The sequence below is a fragment of the Podarcis tiliguerta genome (assembly GCF_965153285.1).
Source record: "Podarcis tiliguerta genome assembly, chromosome: 8".
Lineage (NCBI taxonomy): Eukaryota > Metazoa > Chordata > Lepidosauria > Squamata > Lacertidae > Podarcis > Podarcis tiliguerta.
Window position 1 is genome coordinate 76,143,344 of NC_139541.1, and position 19,861 is coordinate 76,163,204.

Below are 19,861 nucleotides of genomic sequence, written 5' to 3' on the forward strand. Positions count from 1 at the left end.
TCAGTTATTTCCCGGGAGTTTAAATGAAAAGGATGTGGTCTGCGCTGTGGAGCCTTTTGCTCCAGAGTAAAGGAGGGATCCGGTTGCTCGATTTGTCCGTCTGTCAGGAGGCACGGGCCCCGCGAGGAAGGAGTGTAAATTAGGAAGACTGGCTTAAGGGAGGCAGGAGGGTGCCTGCCTGCACAGCCATGTAATACGCCAGTCCGGCCACAAACTTCCCACCCGATAATTATAGAGGGAATAATGCTGCATTATTTATAACGCCGGCTATTTATAGCCGGGCCCCAGAAAATGTGGCACCAGACCTCTCGGCTGCTGCCTGCTCCCTGGGCTTGTGACCCTCTCCACCCACCCCACCCTCCGTGCCTCGCGCCCTCCCTTCACCCAGAGGGAGTCCCAAGGACAGCGCAGGGCAAAGGGTGGCCGGGGGGGGGGGGAGGGAGCCGGGTAGAAATTGCATCTGCAAAGGGGTCCTTTCTGGGAGGTGCAATGGGAGACTGAAAAAGAAAGAAAGTAAAAAAAAAAGGAATTGGGAGGTCGGGATTTGTGCGGTGGGGGGCAGGGAGCGGGTGGATGCAAGGGCTATTCAGCCCGCCCCCTCGCCCCATCTCCAGCCCCCCCCTCCGCCTTGGGTCCTTGTATAGCCTCTCCCCACCCCCACCCCCCCTGTCATTCCATTCCCCCAAGCTGTCAGTTTTCATGCCTGGGGAGATTGTTCCCATATTTTGGCCTGGTTCCCCAGTAGCCTGGTCGCCAGGGGTCAGCGGCAGGGGTCAAGACCGGAAAATTCCCACATGTCTCTTTAAACAGGTGTCAGGCCTCAAGCTCCTCGGGTTAACCCCTTGTATTCCGGGCCCTAGTGGGAACTGCCCTACCACTGGTTTTTGAATTTGTCTTCCAAACCCGCTGGAAGGTACTGGTAGTCGGCACGTCTTTTCCGTCGTGGTCTTCATTATTTGGTTCTCTTTGTTAACTGCCCTTCACCCTAAATGCCAGTTACGTCCAGGAAAGATAATGCAATAGATTGGATCGAAAATGACCCCACCCCAAAATGCCATGCAGCGCATGTCGGCAGGACAATAGGCCAATAACATTCAATAATAAGAGGCCAGCCCTCATTGACCGCTTAAAGCTTGGCAAGGATGGTGCCCAACACACCTCTATAGGGAGGGTGTCCCACACTGTTGGGAGCCAACACTGAGAAGGTCTGATTTAAAACTGCAAGTCCACTTTACTCTTGGACCCCAAATCTTGGACCCTGAATTAAGGTACGCGGGTGGCACTGGGTTAAACCACAGAGCCTAGGACTTGCTGATCAGAAGGTCAGCGGTTCGAATCCCTGCGACGGGGTGAGCTCCTGTTGCTCGGTCCCTGCTCCTGCCAACCTAGCAGTTCGAAAGCACGTCAAAGTGCAAGCAGATAAATAGGTACCACTCTGGTGGGAAAGTAAACGGCGTTTCGTGCGCTGCTTTGGTTTGCCAGAAGCGGCTTAGTCATGCTGGCGACATGACCAGGAAGCTGTAAGCCGGCTCCCTTGGCCAATAAAGCGAGGTGAGCGCCGCAACCCCAGAGTCGGCCATGACTGGACCTAATGGTCAGGGGTCCCTTTACCTTTTAAGAGCACGTAGGAATAAAAAGCAACTTGCCCTCCAAAGAGCCCAACACCACCACCCAAGCCATGTGCTTTAGTGGTTAGAGTGTTGGACTAGGACCTGAGAGACCAGGGTTCGAATCCTGGGTGAAGCTCGCGGAGCGACCTTGAGCCAGTCACAGTTTCTCGGCCTTACCTACCTCACAGGGTTGTTGTAAAAAGAGAACCATGTGACCAGCCTGAGCTCCTTGGAGGAAAGGCGGGATAAAAATGTGATAAATAAATAAATCTGCGTGACTTGCAGAGTACGTCTCCTTCTGAAGGCAGAGATTCTTTGGCTGTGTCATAGTTCGGGCAACCTGTGGCCCTCCACAGTTTGGGCTACAAAATTCCCATTGCCCCTAATCATTGGCAATGCTGGCCACATCTGGCAGAAGTCCAGAAACATCTGGAGGCTCCCTGTTCAACCTTGTCCTTTTCAGATATGGGGCAGGATTACCTGGCTGGTGACTCATCCAGAAACACAACAGACTTCCTTCTCTCTCAATGGGCTACTTTGGGCTCCCCAAAACTTTTCATTATTAAGTTCTTCCCACCCACTGTGGACGCATTAGTGTGGAAATGTTTGCTCCATATGCACCCACTTGGAAGTTTATTTTCTAACAAAGGAGGGGGACTTGCGGAGTTTTACTGGAAGAAGTGCCTCTGAGCAATATCGTGCCATACGCAGGCTGTCTTCTCCGATGCTTCCGACATAGATCGAGACAGCTTCCTTTCTGCTGGTAATATCCCTCAGCTGCTTTACATTTCATTCCTATTTAAGAATCATGCATTCCTACACAGAGCCTTTCAAAGTGCTGTGAATGCACAGGCTCAGCAATCATTACAACAGCCTTGTAATGTAGGCTACAGCTACTCCTCTGTAAACCATTATTGTCCGTATAATAATATGGGTGGGGGGACGGGGAATATGCATAAGACCACCTACTGAGTTTCTGGTAGACATGAAATTTCAACTAGGAACTTCTGGACTCACACGTTAAACCCTTGTCAAGTGTTTAGAAGTGGCACTGGGCTGCAAACTCACACAACCTTTTGGGACCCCAAAACTCCACCTTCTGAGTCCTCCCTTTCCCCTCTACCGATGTGACATTCTGGTGTTTTCTGTTGTAGTTAATGCAGGAAAAGTTTATACATTAATTTGATGTCACTGTAGGCGAGGGCTGGGTTCGAATCCCCGCTCCGCAATGAAGCTCGCTGGGCGACCTTGGGCCCATCGCAATCTCTGAAGCTAATCAACCTCGCAGGGTTGTTGTCAGGATAAAATGGGAGGACCCACGTACACTACGCTGAGCTCCCAGGAGGAAGGGCAGACCTCATAATAAACTAAAAACAAAAACCTGTTGCCCTGCAAATTTTCAAACTACAACATCAGCTTCCGCCTGCATTGCTCAGGGAATTTTGGGAGCTGTAGCACAGCAGCAACTACCAAGGCTGTTAAAGGCTATCTGTAGTCACTCTGATCCTGATGTAGATACTTCTTCCTCCTGAGGTAGATCTTTACTCACCCTTTCTTTCCTGGCGGGGTGAGCATACGCCATTTTGTGGTTCCCCTCAGGTGCCCAAATGTCTTGGGCTGGCTGTGGTACAAGCCGTATATTCAACGCAACCCCAGCCCAAAGAATCCTGGGAACTGTAGTTTGATAAATGTGCTGAAAATGGTAGGTATGTTGGGAGTAAACTACGGTTCCCAGGATTGTCCGTAATGTGCTTTAAATGCATGGCATGTACACAGCCAGTCTTTGGTCCGTTAATTTTCATTTGGGCTTGGAGCAGTGAGGTGTCCTCTTTGGTCCTCGACATCTTTAAGCCAGATTCTCTTGGCAGAGATTCTACCCCCCTCACCAAAACACACACACACACACACTTTTTGTGCTGGTATCCTAACCCTCTGCTCTGTTTGCACAGCCATCCTCTCGCCAAAGTCGAATGTATTGCAGATGTCGATCTCCAGCGAGCAAACAAGATGGCGCTGCGGACTGGAGGCAAGGTACGGTAAGCCTCACAACCCTTCTCTCTCCCTCTCATTCTCATACCCACCTACTAGGCTCCACTTCCTCTGACCGACTGGCTACTACGCACCCTTCATTTAAAGCACACCTCCCTACCCCCCATAGAATTCTGGGAACTGTAGTTTCCCCCTCACACAGCAACATTTCCAAGCTGTCTCAGAAACTACAGTTCCCAGGATTCTTTTCTCTTTTCTTTAAATATATAAGATATACACTGAGTGTGTGTGTGTGTGTGTGTGTGTGTGTGTTCCAGGCCACCTCAGGTGTTTCTAACACCATAATTAATAAAGTTAGGGATAATTTGGGCCTGTTCCCCTGGCCACAAAGTCCTCCCTCGCTTCCACCCATAGTTACGGCACTTCTAATTTTAGTTGTGGCTGTCTCAGAAGAGTCCATTTCTAGGGATTTTCCAGGCCTCACTTTCTCATAGCCCTAAGATGTAGGGGTTGCGGGGGGGGGGGGGGAGAGATACAGATGGAAGGCGCCCCCTTCAGGAAATTCACGTGGGTCAAAAGTGTGTGTTTCCCCCAGCCAATTTTGGAGTCTTCCCCCTTAGCGACGAATGACAGAGGCGCATCTCCCCCTAGATAAGAGGGGAGTGGGCCCCATCTTTCCTTCTCTGAGTGTTCAGCTGTTGCATCAGACAGGCAGATATAGATATATAGACACACACATGCACACGCAAGGCGGGCTCTGCGCTGAGCAAAAGCCACTTGTGTCTAAATGAGGCAATCAAAAACAAACACCTTTATAATTACCCCCTTGGGCAACGGCAGGCAGCCCAGAGACCTGGAGAAAAGAGGGGCGTCCCCACGGGAGCTTTCGGTTGTGTGAGGCATTGGTGTCTGCGCACATGCAACATATACACAAGCTTAGTCCTCCAAGGAGAGGATTATATTTTGATCTGGGAGAGCAGAGTTCTAATCCCACTTTTGCTACGGCAGTTCACGGGGCAGCCTTGGAGCCGGTCGTAATCTCGCAGCGGCACCTCCCCGGCAGATTAATAGCTCAAGGCTCCGGAGAGCCGAAAGAGAGAAGTATTTCATATACAACGTGCAATTAACTTGCGGAATTCACCGCCACTGGATATATTTATGGCCGCTAGCTAAGAGGGCTTAAAAGAAGAAGCAAGCAGGCATATTTGCCGAGGATAACCAGTCTTCCAGCACCTATTAGCCAGGAGAGCTAGATGGAAACTCCCTACATTGCAGGGGGTTGGACTAGATGACCTTTGAGGTCCTTTGCAACTCTATGATTCTGTGAACCAGAGGGCAATATGCCTGTGTGAATACAAGACACTGAGGGTAATCAGCTTGGAAAGGATGTTGTGCCTTTGCACTCTTCTTGGAAGCTTCCAGCTAGTTCCTGTTAGAAACAAGACACTGGTTTTAATGTTGAGATCCTTTAATTTGAGCATGGGGAACCTATGGCCCTCCAGATGTTGTTGGAATTATGGGAGTTGGAGTCCATCAGCCAGGAATTATGGGAGTTGGAGTCCATCAGCACCTGGTGGCCACAGGTTCTCCACCCCTACTTTAACTAGTGATGCCTAGAGTTGAGCATTGCCTGTAAGAACAAGCCTAACTGTAAACTATTATCTTGTTAGCCATTAGAGGACATAACTATCTTAGGTTCGTTGATTGCAGTTGCTCTGCTCTAAGTAGAACTTAATCGGCTAAGACCCTTATTGTTGCATGTGAACCATGCCCAGCAACTTAACTATGGTTTGTTTCCCATTAACAAAGAATGATCTGAAGCTATGGCTTGTATTTGGCTTATGAAACTTGGTTTCCTGGTGTCATGTGTGAACTCAGCACCCTTCCTTGATTGTTTATTTTTTACTTTTTTTACTGACCCCATATTGGATGGTCACCAAACTGCAAAGTCTTGAGGCGAGAGCAGCTGGAAAACAAACCGAGCTTTGGGGAAACAAACCATAGCTTGTTTGATTGTCTGAGGGTGGGAATCTACCAGAAGATAACTTCAAAGGCTCCTTGCAGCATAAAATGTAGTCGGATGACATACACTGGGATAAAACAAATTTGCTCCAGGATAAATGTAGCAGCAGCAATTCTATCCCGTAGGCTAGCGAGAAGGCCAGCTTTTCTTTGCTTTCTCCACAAACATCCTAATGCCGTTTTGGGTTATCCACTCTCAAACTATTGACCATGTGCACCCATAAATGCATTTAGAAGTATTCAGATTTTATTTTTATTTTTTTAAAGTTGTCATGGCTTAAAATGGCCGCTAAAACAAACACTGGAGGCTACAACCTGAAACAGGCAGGTTAGGAACCTGTTAGATTGCAATCTTAAACCCATCATCCAAACCCCTTGTTCAAACAGAAGGAGGCACGCATGCTCAGAGACCTGGGGAAGCAGGGCATGCAATTCAGCATCACTCCCTGTGAATTGTGCCCTCGGAGGTAGGATCCTGACAGAATTAGAGCCCCAAAGGGGCTGCTGGAAATCGAGAGGGCGTGCTTAGGTAAATCCCAAGTTACGTAGAAGCAAGGGAATCACAAAACAAAAATTCGGGCAGGGGGAGTGAACTGCTTGAGCCCTTGACAGCTTCTTGACGTAGGACATGGTTGACTGGAACCCTGAACAGGAGCACTATTAGCTGTAAGGATATAATGGGGGAGTAGGGGAACCTTAGGACGCGGGTGGCGCTCTGGGTTAAACCACAGAGCCTAGGACTTGCTGATCAGAAGGTCGGCGGTTTGAATCCCTGCGATGGGATGAGCTCCCGTTGCTCGGTCCCTGCTCCTGCCAACCTAGCAGTTCAAAAGCACGTCAAAGTGCAAGTAGATAAATAGGTACCACTCCAGTGGGAAGGTAAACGGCGTTTCCGTGCGCTGCTCTGGTTCGCCAGAAGCGGCTTAGTCCTGCTGGCCACATGACCCGGAAGCTGTACGCCGGCTCCCTCGGCCAATCAAGCGAGATGAGCGATGCAACCCCAGAGTCGGCCATGACTGGACCTAATGGTCAGGGGTCCCTTTACCTTTACCTTTTTAGGGGAAACTTTGCCGCCCCCTCTCCCGATGTTGCTAAACTCCCATCATCCCTGGTCATTGGCTATGCTTGCTGAAGCAGATGGGAGTTGTGGTTCAGCAGCATCTTGAGGGCCAGAAGTGTCCCACACTTGGTGCGCTGCAACATTTTATTGCAGATCTCACTTGTTATATATTCCACTTGATCGCGCATAGATGATACAGGTCACTCCCGTGCATGCTTTGGGCACAAATGGATGCAAGGACCGACTTGCTGAATCTGAGGAAGCCCCATCTAGCCCCTCCTCTTTCCAGTAACGATCAGGTTTTGATCTCTTTGGAAGCTCACCAGTAGATCATGAAAGCAATGGCTTGTCAATTCTCCTTGGGGTGTGTTGCAACAACAGCAATATAATGTTACCTGACGACAAATAATAAAGACTTGACAGAAAGGTGCTGAAACCGTTAGCTAGATCAGCAGCAAGACTGGGAAAAGTTGCTCCCAGTTTTTTTGGAGCCGATTCTCAGTTTTTAGGAAGGAGCACAAACCTTGGGGGGAAACCCCTCCCCTCTAGGGGCACCTGGGTGAGCACACAGAGCACATTCACCCAAGCCCTGCTTTTCTGTTGAGACAATGCCGAGGTTTAAAAGATGGCTTTGAAACAGATTATCCAAGTAGTGGATAACAGCTTTCAGAGAATGAGAGAGGGCTGCTGTCAAATAAGATTGCCCTGAATTTTTGGATTAAACTCTATGTGTTAAACCGGCGGCTTTTAAAACTTTCCGCTCTCGAGGAACCCTTTCCGAGTTCACATTCTGCCATGTGCCCTGTGAATGCCTGCCATAGAAGTCCTGCATGGTTCAAAGGATTCTGGGGGCTTGTTCTAAGGCATCTTATCCTAGGTAAACTCTGGAGAGCATCCTAGACCTTTTAATATAGGCACAGGGTTCCCCCACAATTGTGTAATATAATAATTTGTTATAATAATAATTTATTATTTATACCCCACCCATCTGGCTGAGTTTCTCCAGCCACTCTGGGCAGCTCCCAATCAAGTGTTAGAAACAATACAGCATTAAATATTAAAAACTTCCCTAAACAGGGCTGCCTTCAGATGTCCTTTAAAAATAAGATAGCTGCTTATTTCCTTGGCATCTGGTGGGAGGGCGTTCCACAGAGCGGGCGCCACTACTGAGAAGGCCCTCTGTCTGGTTCCCTGTAACCTCACTTCTCGCAATGAGGTAACTGCCAGAAGGCTCTCAGAGCTAGACCTCAGTGTCCGGGCTGAATGATGGGGGTGGAGACGCTCCTTCAGGTATACAGGACTGAATCCATTTAGGGCTTTAAAGGTCAGCACCAACACTTTGAATTGTGCTCGGAAACGTACTGGGAGCCAATACAGATCTCTCAGGACTGGTGTTATGTGGTCCCGGCGGCTACTCCTAGTCACCAGTCTAGCTGCCGCATTCTGGATTACAGTGGTACCTCGGGTTAAGTATTTAATTTGTTCCGGAGGTCCGTTCTTAACCTGAAACTGTTCTTAACCTGAAGCACCACTTTAGCTAATGAGGCCTCCCGCTGCTGCTGCGCCGCCGGAGCACGATTTCTGTTCTCATCCTGAAGCAAAGTTCTTAATCTGAAGCACTATTTCTGGGTTAGCGGAGTCTGTAACCTGAAGCGTATGTAACCTGAGGTACCACTGTAATTGCAGTTTCCGGGTCACCTTCAAACGTAGCCCCATGTAGGGTGCATTGCAGTAGTCTAAGTGGAAGATAACTAGAGCATGCACCACTCTGGCGAGACAGTCCGTGGGCAGGTAGGGTCTCGGCCTGCGTACCAGGTGTATGCTGAAGGACCAGTGGGCAAGCGATCTTTTGCAGAAATCTGCCCTCTTTTATTCACCTTCCTGCTGGAAAAATCCTGATCAGCTTCCACAGTCATCCAGGGTCCCCAGATCTAGCTGGCATGGCAAATCTAAACCTCATGTGGTACTGGAATTCACTGCCCCGAGACGTGGTGGTGATGATGGCCACACATTTTGACGGCTTTAAAAGTGCATCGGGGGAACTCACGGCAGGTAGCGCATCGTAACTGGCCACTAACCATCACAATGGCAGCATGGAACCTCCGGGGCAGAATCCGTATGCCTTGTAATTCAATTTGCAGGGATGCAACAGCAGAGGGGGCTGCGGCGTTCATTACTTGCTTGTAAAGCTTCCCAGAGGCAGGGGGCTGGCTGCTGAGGGGAGATGAACTTTGGCTCAGATCTGGCGTTCCCACATTTTAGAATCATAGAATTGTAGAGTTGGAAAGGACCACCAGGGTCCTGTAGTCTAGCCCCCTGCAATGCAGGAATCTCTTTCCCAACATAGGGCTTGAACCCACAACCCTGAGATTAAGATTCTCGTGCTCTACCACAGGGGTTGACAAGGTTTATCTTACCTGGGACGGATCGGTCCCACAGAGATCCCTCTGTGGGCTGGATCGCGCCCGCCCGTGATTTTTGGCATCTGTGCCTGCGCAGACGTGATTTCCCGTGCTGCGCTGTGCAACTTTAGCGCAGCGCGAGAGCAGGTGGCTCGGTTCGGGGGTGGTTCGGGGGCGGGTCAAACGATCTCCACGGTCCGTTTCTGGCCCGTGGGTTTTAGGTTGGTGACCCCTGCTCTACCGACTGAGCTATCCATCAGCATCCAATCCTTTAGCAATTGTGACTTTAGCAATTCTGGGTTTCCCACTTCAGCACCAGTATTTATTTATTTATTTACTTGTGTGTGTTGCACGCTGCTCTTCAACCAAAAAAAAGGGGGGGGGGCTTCCCAGAGTGTCTTGGAACCATCAGTCCCTGAACCCAGGCTTACAAAAGACATGACACAAAAGGAAAAGCTTTTGGGAGGGAGGAGGAAAAAAAGCAAACCCAGGCACTAGTTCTTAGTTGCAAGTTGTTATTTCTTCTGGCAGGGAAAGAAGAAGCAAGCTCCCTGCACTGCTCCTTTTCTGGTCAACAGATGGAGCCAAGCTAGTCTCGTTTCTTGCCATGATATTTTCCCCAGCAAGCAGGGGGAGCAGCCAATAGATTGCAATGAAATCCCCCCCCCTTTCAAGTTTGGTGGGCAGGATCCAAGTTTCAATACATTGTCTGGCAACATGCAGTGTCTGACTGAAAGGAGGTTGACACTGTGTTGCTATCAGATGTTCATCTATTTGTTGAATTTGTGCCCGGCTCTTGCTCCTGCAGAGGGGTGTATTGTCATTCTACAACAAACATGCCGGGTGTGTCCTGTACTCAGTATTGGCTCCAGGATTTTGGAGGAACCGGGATATGCAGCCCGGTAATTATTTGTGTCCTGGCTGCACCCTTGGCCAGTCTTGAGGACCCAGCAAATGCAAATGGACCCCAGGCTCTCTTCCTGGTTCTTCTTCCTAGAACACCTTGCTCATAAACTCTCTTTTCCTGTCCCTTCTCTCTCTCTCTCTCTCTCTCTCTCTCTCTCTCTCTCTCTCTCTCACACACACACACACACACACACACACACACATACACACCATCACCTTTGCAACATCTGTCTTCCCAGGCAGGCCCAAGGATTCTTCTAGGATGGCCCATTAAGTCATGTTAATAGATTTGCTCTTCGTTAGGCCAGCCAAGCTGTTTTGCATAAGCCAGCCCAGGGATTCCTTGCCTGGCACAGTCCTGCAGCTTGTATTTTCATCCATATCCCAGTTAATCAAAATACTACTTTGGCCACCTCATGAGAAGAGACGATTCCCTGGAAAAGACCCTGATGCTGGGAAAGATTGAGGGCACAAGGAGAAGGGGACGACAGAGGACAAGATGGTTGGACAGTGTTCTCGAAGCTACCAGCATGAGTTTGATCAAACTGTGGGAGGCAGTGGAAGACAGGAGTGCCTGGCATGCTCTGGTCCATGGGGTCACGAAGAGTCGGACATGACTAAACAACAACTACCATTTATTAATTTTTAGGGATTTGGGGGGGATCGCCTCAAATCTATAACAATATGGTTCCAAAAAGTGCTTTCTTATCCAGACAGCTTACAGGGCCAGGGTCTCACCTGTCTGCTAATGGCTGGATCTGTCCTGTTCCCAAACAGCATGCACTGGAAAACAGTTCCTTACGACCAATCCTGTAGCACAGCCTCATTTATGGCTTGTTTTGCAGATTACTTTTTCAAACCGCATCCTGATATTTATATTAAAAAGCAAGCCCTTAGAAGCCCATGGCCTGCCCATCAACACAGCCAGATCTTGAGAAAGTTCGTACAGTGGTACCTCGGGTTCCAGACGCTTCAGGTTACAGACTCCACAAACCCAGAAATAGTACCTCGGGTTAAGAACTTTGCTTCAGGATGAGAACAGAGGTGGCCCGGCAGAGGTGGCGCGGTGGCAGCAGGAGGCCCCATTAGCTAAAGTGGTGCTTCAGGTTAAGAACAGTTTCGGGTTAAAAATGGACCTCATGGTATATGGTGTAAGGAGGTCTGTGTTCTCGACCATTTGCTCCTAATTTATAGCCTTAATAACAGCACAATCCTGTGTGTGTTTACTTAGGAACAAGCCCCACTGTGCCCAGTGAGGTTTGCTTCCTGGGCTGCTTAGGACTGCAGCCTGAAACTTTCAAAGACTTCTGCTGCCTTCCTACTCTCAGGGATAGAAGAAGACCTCAATATATCCCTTGCTGATATTCCTGTCATCTGGCTTTTCAGAGCTTTTTTGCATAACCTTTCTCTCTGTCCAGTGCGCCTTCCTCCCCACCCCTCTGCAAGCCAACACCCTGTGGGCCCCTCTGAGACTTCGCTGCTTGCGAGGGAAAACCCTCCTCTTTACAATATTGCATGCCATTACTATTTACTCTTGGGAGGGTGGGGCGGTGGCGGGGGGGGGGGACCCCCTTAAGTTAAGATGCCATTAAATTAAAGACCCTTTGGCGATGAGCTTTCAAGAAGGCTTCAGAGGTTTTTGCAGGTGTTGCACGCAACAGGATTAAAATAAATAAATATTGAAATTTTAACTCTGACACCTTAAAGGCCCAAGAGCTTGTTCTTCTCTCTCTTTCTCTCTTTCCCCACCTCTCTCTCTGTTTTCTTTCTTTCTTTTAAAGTGGAACCTGAGAACCTCAGAATGCTGAATTCTGCAGCCTTTGTACTGAATCAATGCAGCCTTGCTAAACATCTCTGTGGGGCTTACCATTCCCCCGCCTCCTTAGAGCTGAAAGCAGGGGCATGACACATTCCCTGGCCTGCATCCCCTCTCGCTTGGGCCTGCGCATCTTCCCATAGTACTCTTCCCCGGTGTGAATGCCCCTTTCACCACATATATAACTCAGGTCCGTGGGCTTCCCTTCTCCTTCTCGTCCTTGGGCCACCCTTTCTCAGCGGCATCAGGCAGCAGAATACCAGAAAGACTAGATGGGCACTTCGTCCGTCAGGAACACGGGAAACCGCCTTATACACTGAATCAGGCCAGTGGTCCACCTTCCTCAGCCTTGCCTACACTGACTAGAAGGAACTGTCCAGGATTTGGGGCAAGAGTCTCTCCCAGCCCAAACTGGATATACAGTGGTACCTCGGGTTACATACGCTTCAGGTTACAGACGCTGCTAGACCCAGAAATAGTGCTTCAGGTTAAGAACTTTGCTTCAGGATGAGAACAGAGATTGTGCTCTGGCGGCACGGTAGCAGCAGGAGGCCCCATTAGCTAAAGTGGTGCTTCAGGTTAAGAACAGTTTCAGGTTAAGAACGGACCTCCGGAACGAATGAAGTACTTAACCTGAGGTACCACTGTACTGTTGCAGGGACGCGGGTGGCGCTGTGGGTAAAACCTCAGCGCCTAGGACTTGCCGATCGTCAGGTCGGCGGTTCGAATCCCCGCGCGGGTGCGCTCCCGTCGTTCGGTCTCAGCGCCTGCCAACTAGCAGTTCGAAAGCACCCCCGGGTGCAAGTAGATAAATAGGGACCGCTTACCAGCGGGAAGGTAAACAGCGTTCCGTGTGCTGCGCTGGCTCTCCAGATGCAGCTTGTCACGCTGGCCACGTGACCCGGAAGTGTCTGCGGACAGCACTGGCTCCCGGCCTCTAGAGTGAGATGAGCGCACAACCCTAGAGTCTGTCAAGACTGGCCCGTACGGGCAGGGGTACCTTTACCTTTACCACTGTACTGCGGATTGAAACTGGGACCTCTGCACCTGAGCTACACCCCCCCACACACAAAAAAGCGAGGCTGACCCAGCAAGACTTTTCTTATGCACTCATACTTTTGTATGCTCTGCAGTCCTCGTGCCCCTGGATTACATGGAGCAAAAACTGCATTGCACATCCTGTTTTAAACACAGAGCTTTAATATCCACGTTGGGGAAACCTGTGTTTTCTGTAGTGCTTGGTCCTCCCCCCCCCCCTTTTTTTGTTATTTTAATACTGTACTGTGTATCCCACCTTCCTTGAGAAACCAGAGTTTATTTGCAGACCAGTTGAAGGCGGGCAACAGTTGTTCAAAATATTTGCGATACTTGGCTGTCACTCAGTGACAGGCCACATGCGTTGCATCCAGAAGGTCCCAGGTTCAGTCCTGGACATCTCAAGGCTGTGAGAGACCCACCTTAAACCCCGAGAGCCTCTGCCAATCAGTGTAGTCGATACTGAACTAGATGGACCGGTGCTGTGGCTCGGTATGTTCCTATCTTCCTAGGAATGCCGCCGTAAGTGTCTTCTTAACCAAGGACATATAGGTTAAGAAGACAACTACGTAGACCCACACCAAACATTTAAAGGATACGGCAGTGGCGTAGCGTGGGGGGTGCAGGGGGGGCCGGCCGCACCGGGCGCAACATCTGGGGGGGCGCTCGCACTCGCAGCTCTCTGCCCCTACCTGGCTCACTCACTCTCTCTCACTGCAGTGCTGGCTGTGCGAATCCGATCCAAGCCGCCGGGTCGCCGCCCACTGTGGAGGGGAGGATGCCAGGCGTGCGGTGCGGAGAGAGAGCGAGGGACTATCTGGGGGAGGGACAGTGCAGCGGGGGGGGGGGGCGCAAATTACTTGCCTTGCCCCAGGTTAGGGGGCGCAAATTACTTGCCCCGGGTGCTGACAACCCACGCTACACCACTGGGATACGGCTTCTCCCCAGGGAATGATGGGAACTGTAGTTTGTTAATGTAATGCAGGGGGCCAGCAAACTTTTTCAGAAGGGGGCCGGTCCACTGTCCCTCAGACCTTGTGGGGGGCCGGACTATTTTTTTTTGGGGGGGGGGGAATGAATGAATTCCTATTCCCCACAAATAACCCTCTTATATTGCCTGTCTGTTATATTGCCTGTCTGACTGGGTTGTCCCAGGCACTCTGGGCAGCTTCCAACACATATAGAAACATAATACAGTGGTACCTTGGGTTAAGAACTTAATTCGTTCTGGAGGTCCGTTCTTAACCTGAAACTGTTCTTAACCTGAAGCACCACTTTAGCTAATGGGGCCTCCTGCTGCCGCCATGCTGCTGCTGCACAATTTCTGTTCTCATCCTGAAGCAAAGTTCTTAACCCAAGGTACTATTTCTGGGTTAGTGGAGTCTGTAACCTGAAGCGTCTGTAACCTGAGGTACCACTGTAAAACATTAAACATTTAAAAAAAAAAACACTTTCCTATACAGGGCTGCCTTCAGATGTCTTCTAAAGGTTGTGGAGTTACTTATGTCCTTAGCTCAGGATTCGCATAACTCCATACCCTCCAACATTTCTCCAATGAAAATAGGGATGTCCTAAGGAAAAGCAGGACATTCCGGGATCAAATCAGAAACCGGGGCGGCTTCTGTAAATCTGGGACTGTCTCTGGAAAATAGGGACACTTGGAGGGTTGGGATTCTTTGGGAGAAGCCGTGTGCTTTAAATATCCATTGAATGTGCTTTACACATGGGTTGTGTACGACGTAAATACCAGCGCCCTAATGCAACTTGGCGCTGTGTCCTAGTGGCCTCCTTGATACCGTTGCTTCTTTGTGCCATGCAAGGAGTTGGGAGCTAGCAAGCCTATTCCCCCACCGCCCTGATCCCCAGATCTGCACTGTGCGAGTCCTGCAAAATTGGCTTTTGCAGAGAGGCGGAGTCTTCATGGCACTCTCCATGGACATGAACGGAAAGTGGTCTGTGCCTGTTGTCCTCAGGGGGGCTTCCTGATCCGCGCTTCCCTCCCTGCAGCCAGGCCTCTCCCCACCCTTGCCTGTCTGCTTAAAGGATGGAATCTTCTGAGCTCCCCAACATGCCCGGACAGGGATCCCTCCCCGCTCACATTCCTTCAGATCTGCTGCTGCCTGTTCCCTCTGTGCCCCGTGGCCCAGGAACGAGTGAGCTGCCGCCGTTCCCACCCCTGATCCTTCACTTTTGTGCTAGCACCTTCTCAGCTGCACGCCTTCCCCCCGGAGTGTCTGCTGATGCTCCCCGTGCTTTGCGGCAATCACCTCGCCCAACCTCACAGTAGCACCGAGCAGCCAGATCATTAATATTCCTGCTTTACAGATGGGGAGATGAGACGGTGACAGACTGTTTGTGAGCCCAGGAATACCCCTGGCTAAGCACGGACAAGGAGCTTCACGTCTCACGAGGCCAGGCTCCAACCTGTTTACACAAAGGCCTTGCTTCTGTTTCAAACTTCTGTTGGCCCCAAACTTTCCTTCGTCAGCAGCGTAGCAAACCCCCCGGGCTCCTGAGGCACAGCTTTTTTTTAGGAGACCCCCCCCCCAAAGTTGTTTCTCAACTTTTTTAGAAAAGTTGAGAAAACGCACTGTAAATTGTAGGTGCCGTTTTCTCTCTCGTTTAACCTTTCCTGTCTAAGCATATGCATCAAAAGTGCTTTGCAAGGAGCTCTTGGTTTCCTTTCCAGTTTTTTTTGCACCCAGAAACCTGTAGAGCAGTGGTTTTCACTCAGCCTTTGGGAGTCCATGGCTCCCTTGACCAACTACATTCTTTCTGCACTTCCCTGTGGGAGACACTTACATGACACATACGACTTGGGGTCACGACCTTCCTTTGCACAGGGCTCCAGCCTGGCACAGGAACTGAGAACTGCAGGATCAGGCCAGTGACCTATCTAATCCACCATCCTGTTCTCACAGTGGCCAACCAGTTGCATATGAGAAGCCTATGAGGACCTAAGTCGGGAGTGCCCAAACTTTTCCCAAAGAGGGCCAGATTTGATGAGGTGAACATGCGTGAGGGCCGACCAAAGTTATTCACCTTTATTTAAGATTGAAGTTGTTGAGCTTTTTTTAAGGATTGAAGTTGTTGAGCTTAGGACTTGCCGATCAGATGGTTGGCGGTTCGAATCCCCGCAACGGGGTGAGCTCCCGTTGCTCGGTCCCTGCTCCTGCCAACCTAGCAGTTGAAAGCACGTCAAAGTGCAAGTAGATAAATAGGTACTGCTCTGGTGGGAAGATAAGCAGCATTTCCGTGCACTGCTCTGGTTCGCCAGAAGCGGCTTAGTCCTGCTGGCCACATGACCCGGAAGCTGTACGCCAGCTCCCTCGGCCAATAAAGCAAGATGAGCGCCGCAACCCCAGAGTCGGCCACGACTGGACCTAATGGTCTCAGGGGTCCCTTTACCTTATCCCGGAAATAAACTGCCACGGGGACTGGATTAAACCAACCGGCAGGCCGGATTAGGCCACAGGAATGGACTTTGGACATGCCTGACCTAAGTGCTCCAGCCGTCTCCCCTGGCATGCTAAGTTACAAACTGCCTTCCTGACTGAGCCAGCCCTGGTTATTCAGTCTCCCGTCTAAGCAAGTGGCCAGGTTGGAGACCTGCTTAGCTTTAACAAACATACCTTAATAGCATCATGTGCCATCAGACCATTGTCTGGACCTTCTCCCCCACCCTCCTCCTCCTCTTATCTGCATTGTATCCTTTCCCTGTTCCTCCAGGCTATTCACAGAATGTTGTGCAGTTCTTTCCTCTTCCCCTGATTCACTCTTGCTCTTTGTTTTTGATCCTGTGCAAATTGCTGGCTGGCCTCCCACCCCCCCCCCCTTGTTTTAAATACACCCCCAGGCTATTTGTAACAAGTGGCAAACATCTGCCTCCAAGGCCTTCCCTGCACCCCTGGCTGCAATTTGGCCTATTCCAAAGTCTTGGAAGCAGCTGGATTCTGTGCCCTGTTCCCAGATTCTGTAAGGCAAAGGGTGGTGGACTTAACTTTATTTATTTATTTACTAATTACATTTATCACCCACATTTCCCCCCCCCCAAAGGGAGCTCATGGTTCCCCCTCTCCCCATTTTATTCTCACAACAACCCTGTGAGGTAGGTTAGGCTGACAGAGACAATGGCTGGTCCACGGTTGTCCCAGTTATCCAGGTTTTGGACCCTGGCTTCCGTAACTCTGGTTCTTGGATGTTGAAAGGCTCTTTTATTAAAAAACACACACTCTGGAACTCAGTATGGTTGTTCCTCATATTAATATTAATTAAAATGCATCATAAAACAAGAAAAACCAACTCCACAAAGCACATTTAAAAGCCCTTAAAAAACACACCCTGTGAGGTCACTAAAACTGGGGGAATGGAATATACCTGAAGGAGCGTCTCCACCCCCATCATTCAGCCCGGACACTGAGGTCCAGCTCCGAGGGCCTCCTGGCGGTTCCCTCATTGCGAGAAGCAAAGCTACAGGGAACCAGGCAGAGGGCCTTCTCAGTAGTGGTGCCCGCCCTGTGGAACACCCTCCCATCAGATGTCAAAGAGATAAACAACTACCTGACATTCAGAAGACATCTGAAGGCAGCCCTGTTCAGGGAAGTTTTTAATGTGTGGTATTTTTCGTCTTTGTTGGAAGCCGCCCAGAGTGGTTGGGGAAACCCAGCCAGATGGGCAGGGTACAAATAAATTATTATTATTATTATTATTATTATTATTATTATTATTATCCCTTACCAATTTATTTATATATTACATTTGTATCCTGTCTTTCCTCTCAAGGGAGCCCAGGGCAGCCAAGGTCTATCTATCTATCTATCTATCTATCTATCTACTCACCTTCCTTCCTTCCTTCCTTCCTTCCTTTCAAAAAGTACTCTAGAGCCCCCCCATAAAAGCCTGTACCCCCACCCCTGCATGGATGGGGCTCCTCAGGACTCACTGAGTACTGAGCATAGTGTGATTTCACCACAAAATGTTCAACCCTTCAAAATGTTTTAGGTGTTGTAAAATCTCAGAAGTCGGGTGGAGCTCCCAAGCAGGACTTCCAGTTGAGTGCCTCACACAGCTCTTTCTAGACCTTTTCTATGACTAGGCAAAGTAGGGTAAAACCCAGTGTGCCACTCCCCATTCCCTCCCCCCCCAAAAAAAACCCCCAAAGAGCAGGGCCTTCTCAGTGGTAGTGCCAAAACCATGGAATAATTTTGACCAGGTGTAGCCTTTGTATAGGCCTTTCATGGTCTTGGCCTTTCCCCCTGTGGTGCTGCTGTCGGGGCAGGACTTTGCCAAAGGACTTCACCCAGCAGAATGAGCTGTAAAAAGCAAGCACAGCAACAGACAATACTATCTTTAAAACCCACAAAAGACTCTGAGGTCCAGAGCCTAAAATTATCTAACTGCTTCACTTCTCTCCGAATTTCTCCACACATATGTCTCAATGCAGTCCTGCCTATGAACTTTGGTCCTCCAGCCTCAGCGACTGGATGGATTCCTTATGTGACTTTGGAATTCCTTTTCAGAACACCTAGATGATACCTACTGCCGTTCTTTCCCTTCCATACTCTCTCCTTGCAGCGCAACTTTTTCGAACCCTTGGCTAGCTCCCTAGAGTACAGCCTTATTATCCATAAGAACGTAAGGATAGCCTGCTGGATTAGGCCAACGGCCCCTTTAGTCCAACATCCTGTTCTCACACTAATAATAATAATAATAATAATAATAATAATAATAATAATATATTATTTATACCCTGCCCACCTGGCTGGGTTTCCCCAGCCACTCTGGGCGGCTCACAACAGAATATTAAAAACACAATACAGCATTAAACATTAAAAACTTCCCTGAACAGGGCTGCCTTCAGATGTCTTCTAAAAGTTTATTTCCTTGACATCTGATGGGAGGGCGTTCCACAGGGCGGGTGCCACTGCCGAGAAGGCCCTCTGCCTGGTTCCCTGTAACCTCACTTCTCGCAGTGAGGGAACCGCCAGAAGGCCCTCGGAGCAGGACCTCAGTGTCCAGGCACAACGATGAGGGTGGAGACCCTCCTTCAGGCATAAAAGTCAGCACCAACACTTGGAATTGTGCTCGGAAACATACTCTCCCCTCCTGCTGTTTCCAGCAACTGGTATTCAGAAGCATTATCGCCCCCAACCAACCATTGCCATCATAGCTAGTAGCCATTATGGCTTTATGCTCCATGAACTGGTCCAGTCCTCTTAAAAGTTACCCAAGTTTGTGGTCATCGCTGTTTCTAGTGGGAGTGAGTTCCCTAGTTTAACGTGTCCATGTCTACTTAAATTCCATTGCATTTAGTGGGGCTTTCTCCCTGGTGAGCAGGTTTAAGATTTCAGCCAGAGCCCTCATGGCTTATTAAACATAAGTACAGTGGTACCTCGGTTTTTTAAAGTCTCGGAAGTCGAACGTTTCGGTTTTCGAACGCCAAAAACCCAGAAGTAACTCTTTTGGTTTTCGAATGCTTTTCAGAAGTTGAACGTGCCACGTAGCTTCCGTATTGAGTTTTCCGTAAGTAAATGCTTCGGTTTTCGGATATTTTGGAAGTCGAACGGTCTTCCGGAACAGATTACGTTCGAAAACTGAGGTACCACTGTACTGAAGTTTCATTTCTTTTATTCCTTTACTCGCCCTTCCATCTTTCTGTTGCCTTTCGGTACAGTGACCTGTTTTCTTGAGCACTCTAAAGTGCTCTGTACATTGACAGTACTGTAAAAATAAAATCATAGTGTGTGTTTCTAGGTTAAGACTTCTAAAAATGTTTTATTTATTCAGTGTCTAAGAATGGTTAACTCTGATATTATAGTCAAAGAGAGTTTGTTTTAGTTGTGTTTACTATTGTATTAGTTTTTTATATAGGTTTTTAATATTTAAGGAGCTTTTAAGGAAAGGCTGTTATGGAATTTTATAAATAAGGTACCGTGTCCTATACAGCATCTTTTACTTTCCTTTTTTTGGCACTTAAAATGATGAGCCCTGTTGTATCAGACTACTAAATCTACAATCCTAT

At 49.2% G+C, this 19,861-nt stretch overlaps 1 protein-coding gene across 2 annotated transcripts in view; it reads left to right on the top strand.

Annotated features, from left to right (window-relative positions):
* The window catches only part of ERF (ETS2 repressor factor), a 39,685-nt gene that overhangs the window by 2,416 nt on the left and 17,408 nt on the right, over positions 1 to 19,861 (top strand). Inside the window, exon 2 of one of the 2 annotated variants that reach the window (XM_083455397.1) lies at positions 3,560 to 3,646. In XM_083455397.1, the coding sequence (XP_083311523.1) occupies positions 3,560 to 3,646 (87 nt within the window). The remainder of the gene's footprint in view (positions 1 to 3,559; positions 3,647 to 19,861) is intronic. The other variant, XM_083455399.1, reaches the window with a different exon arrangement.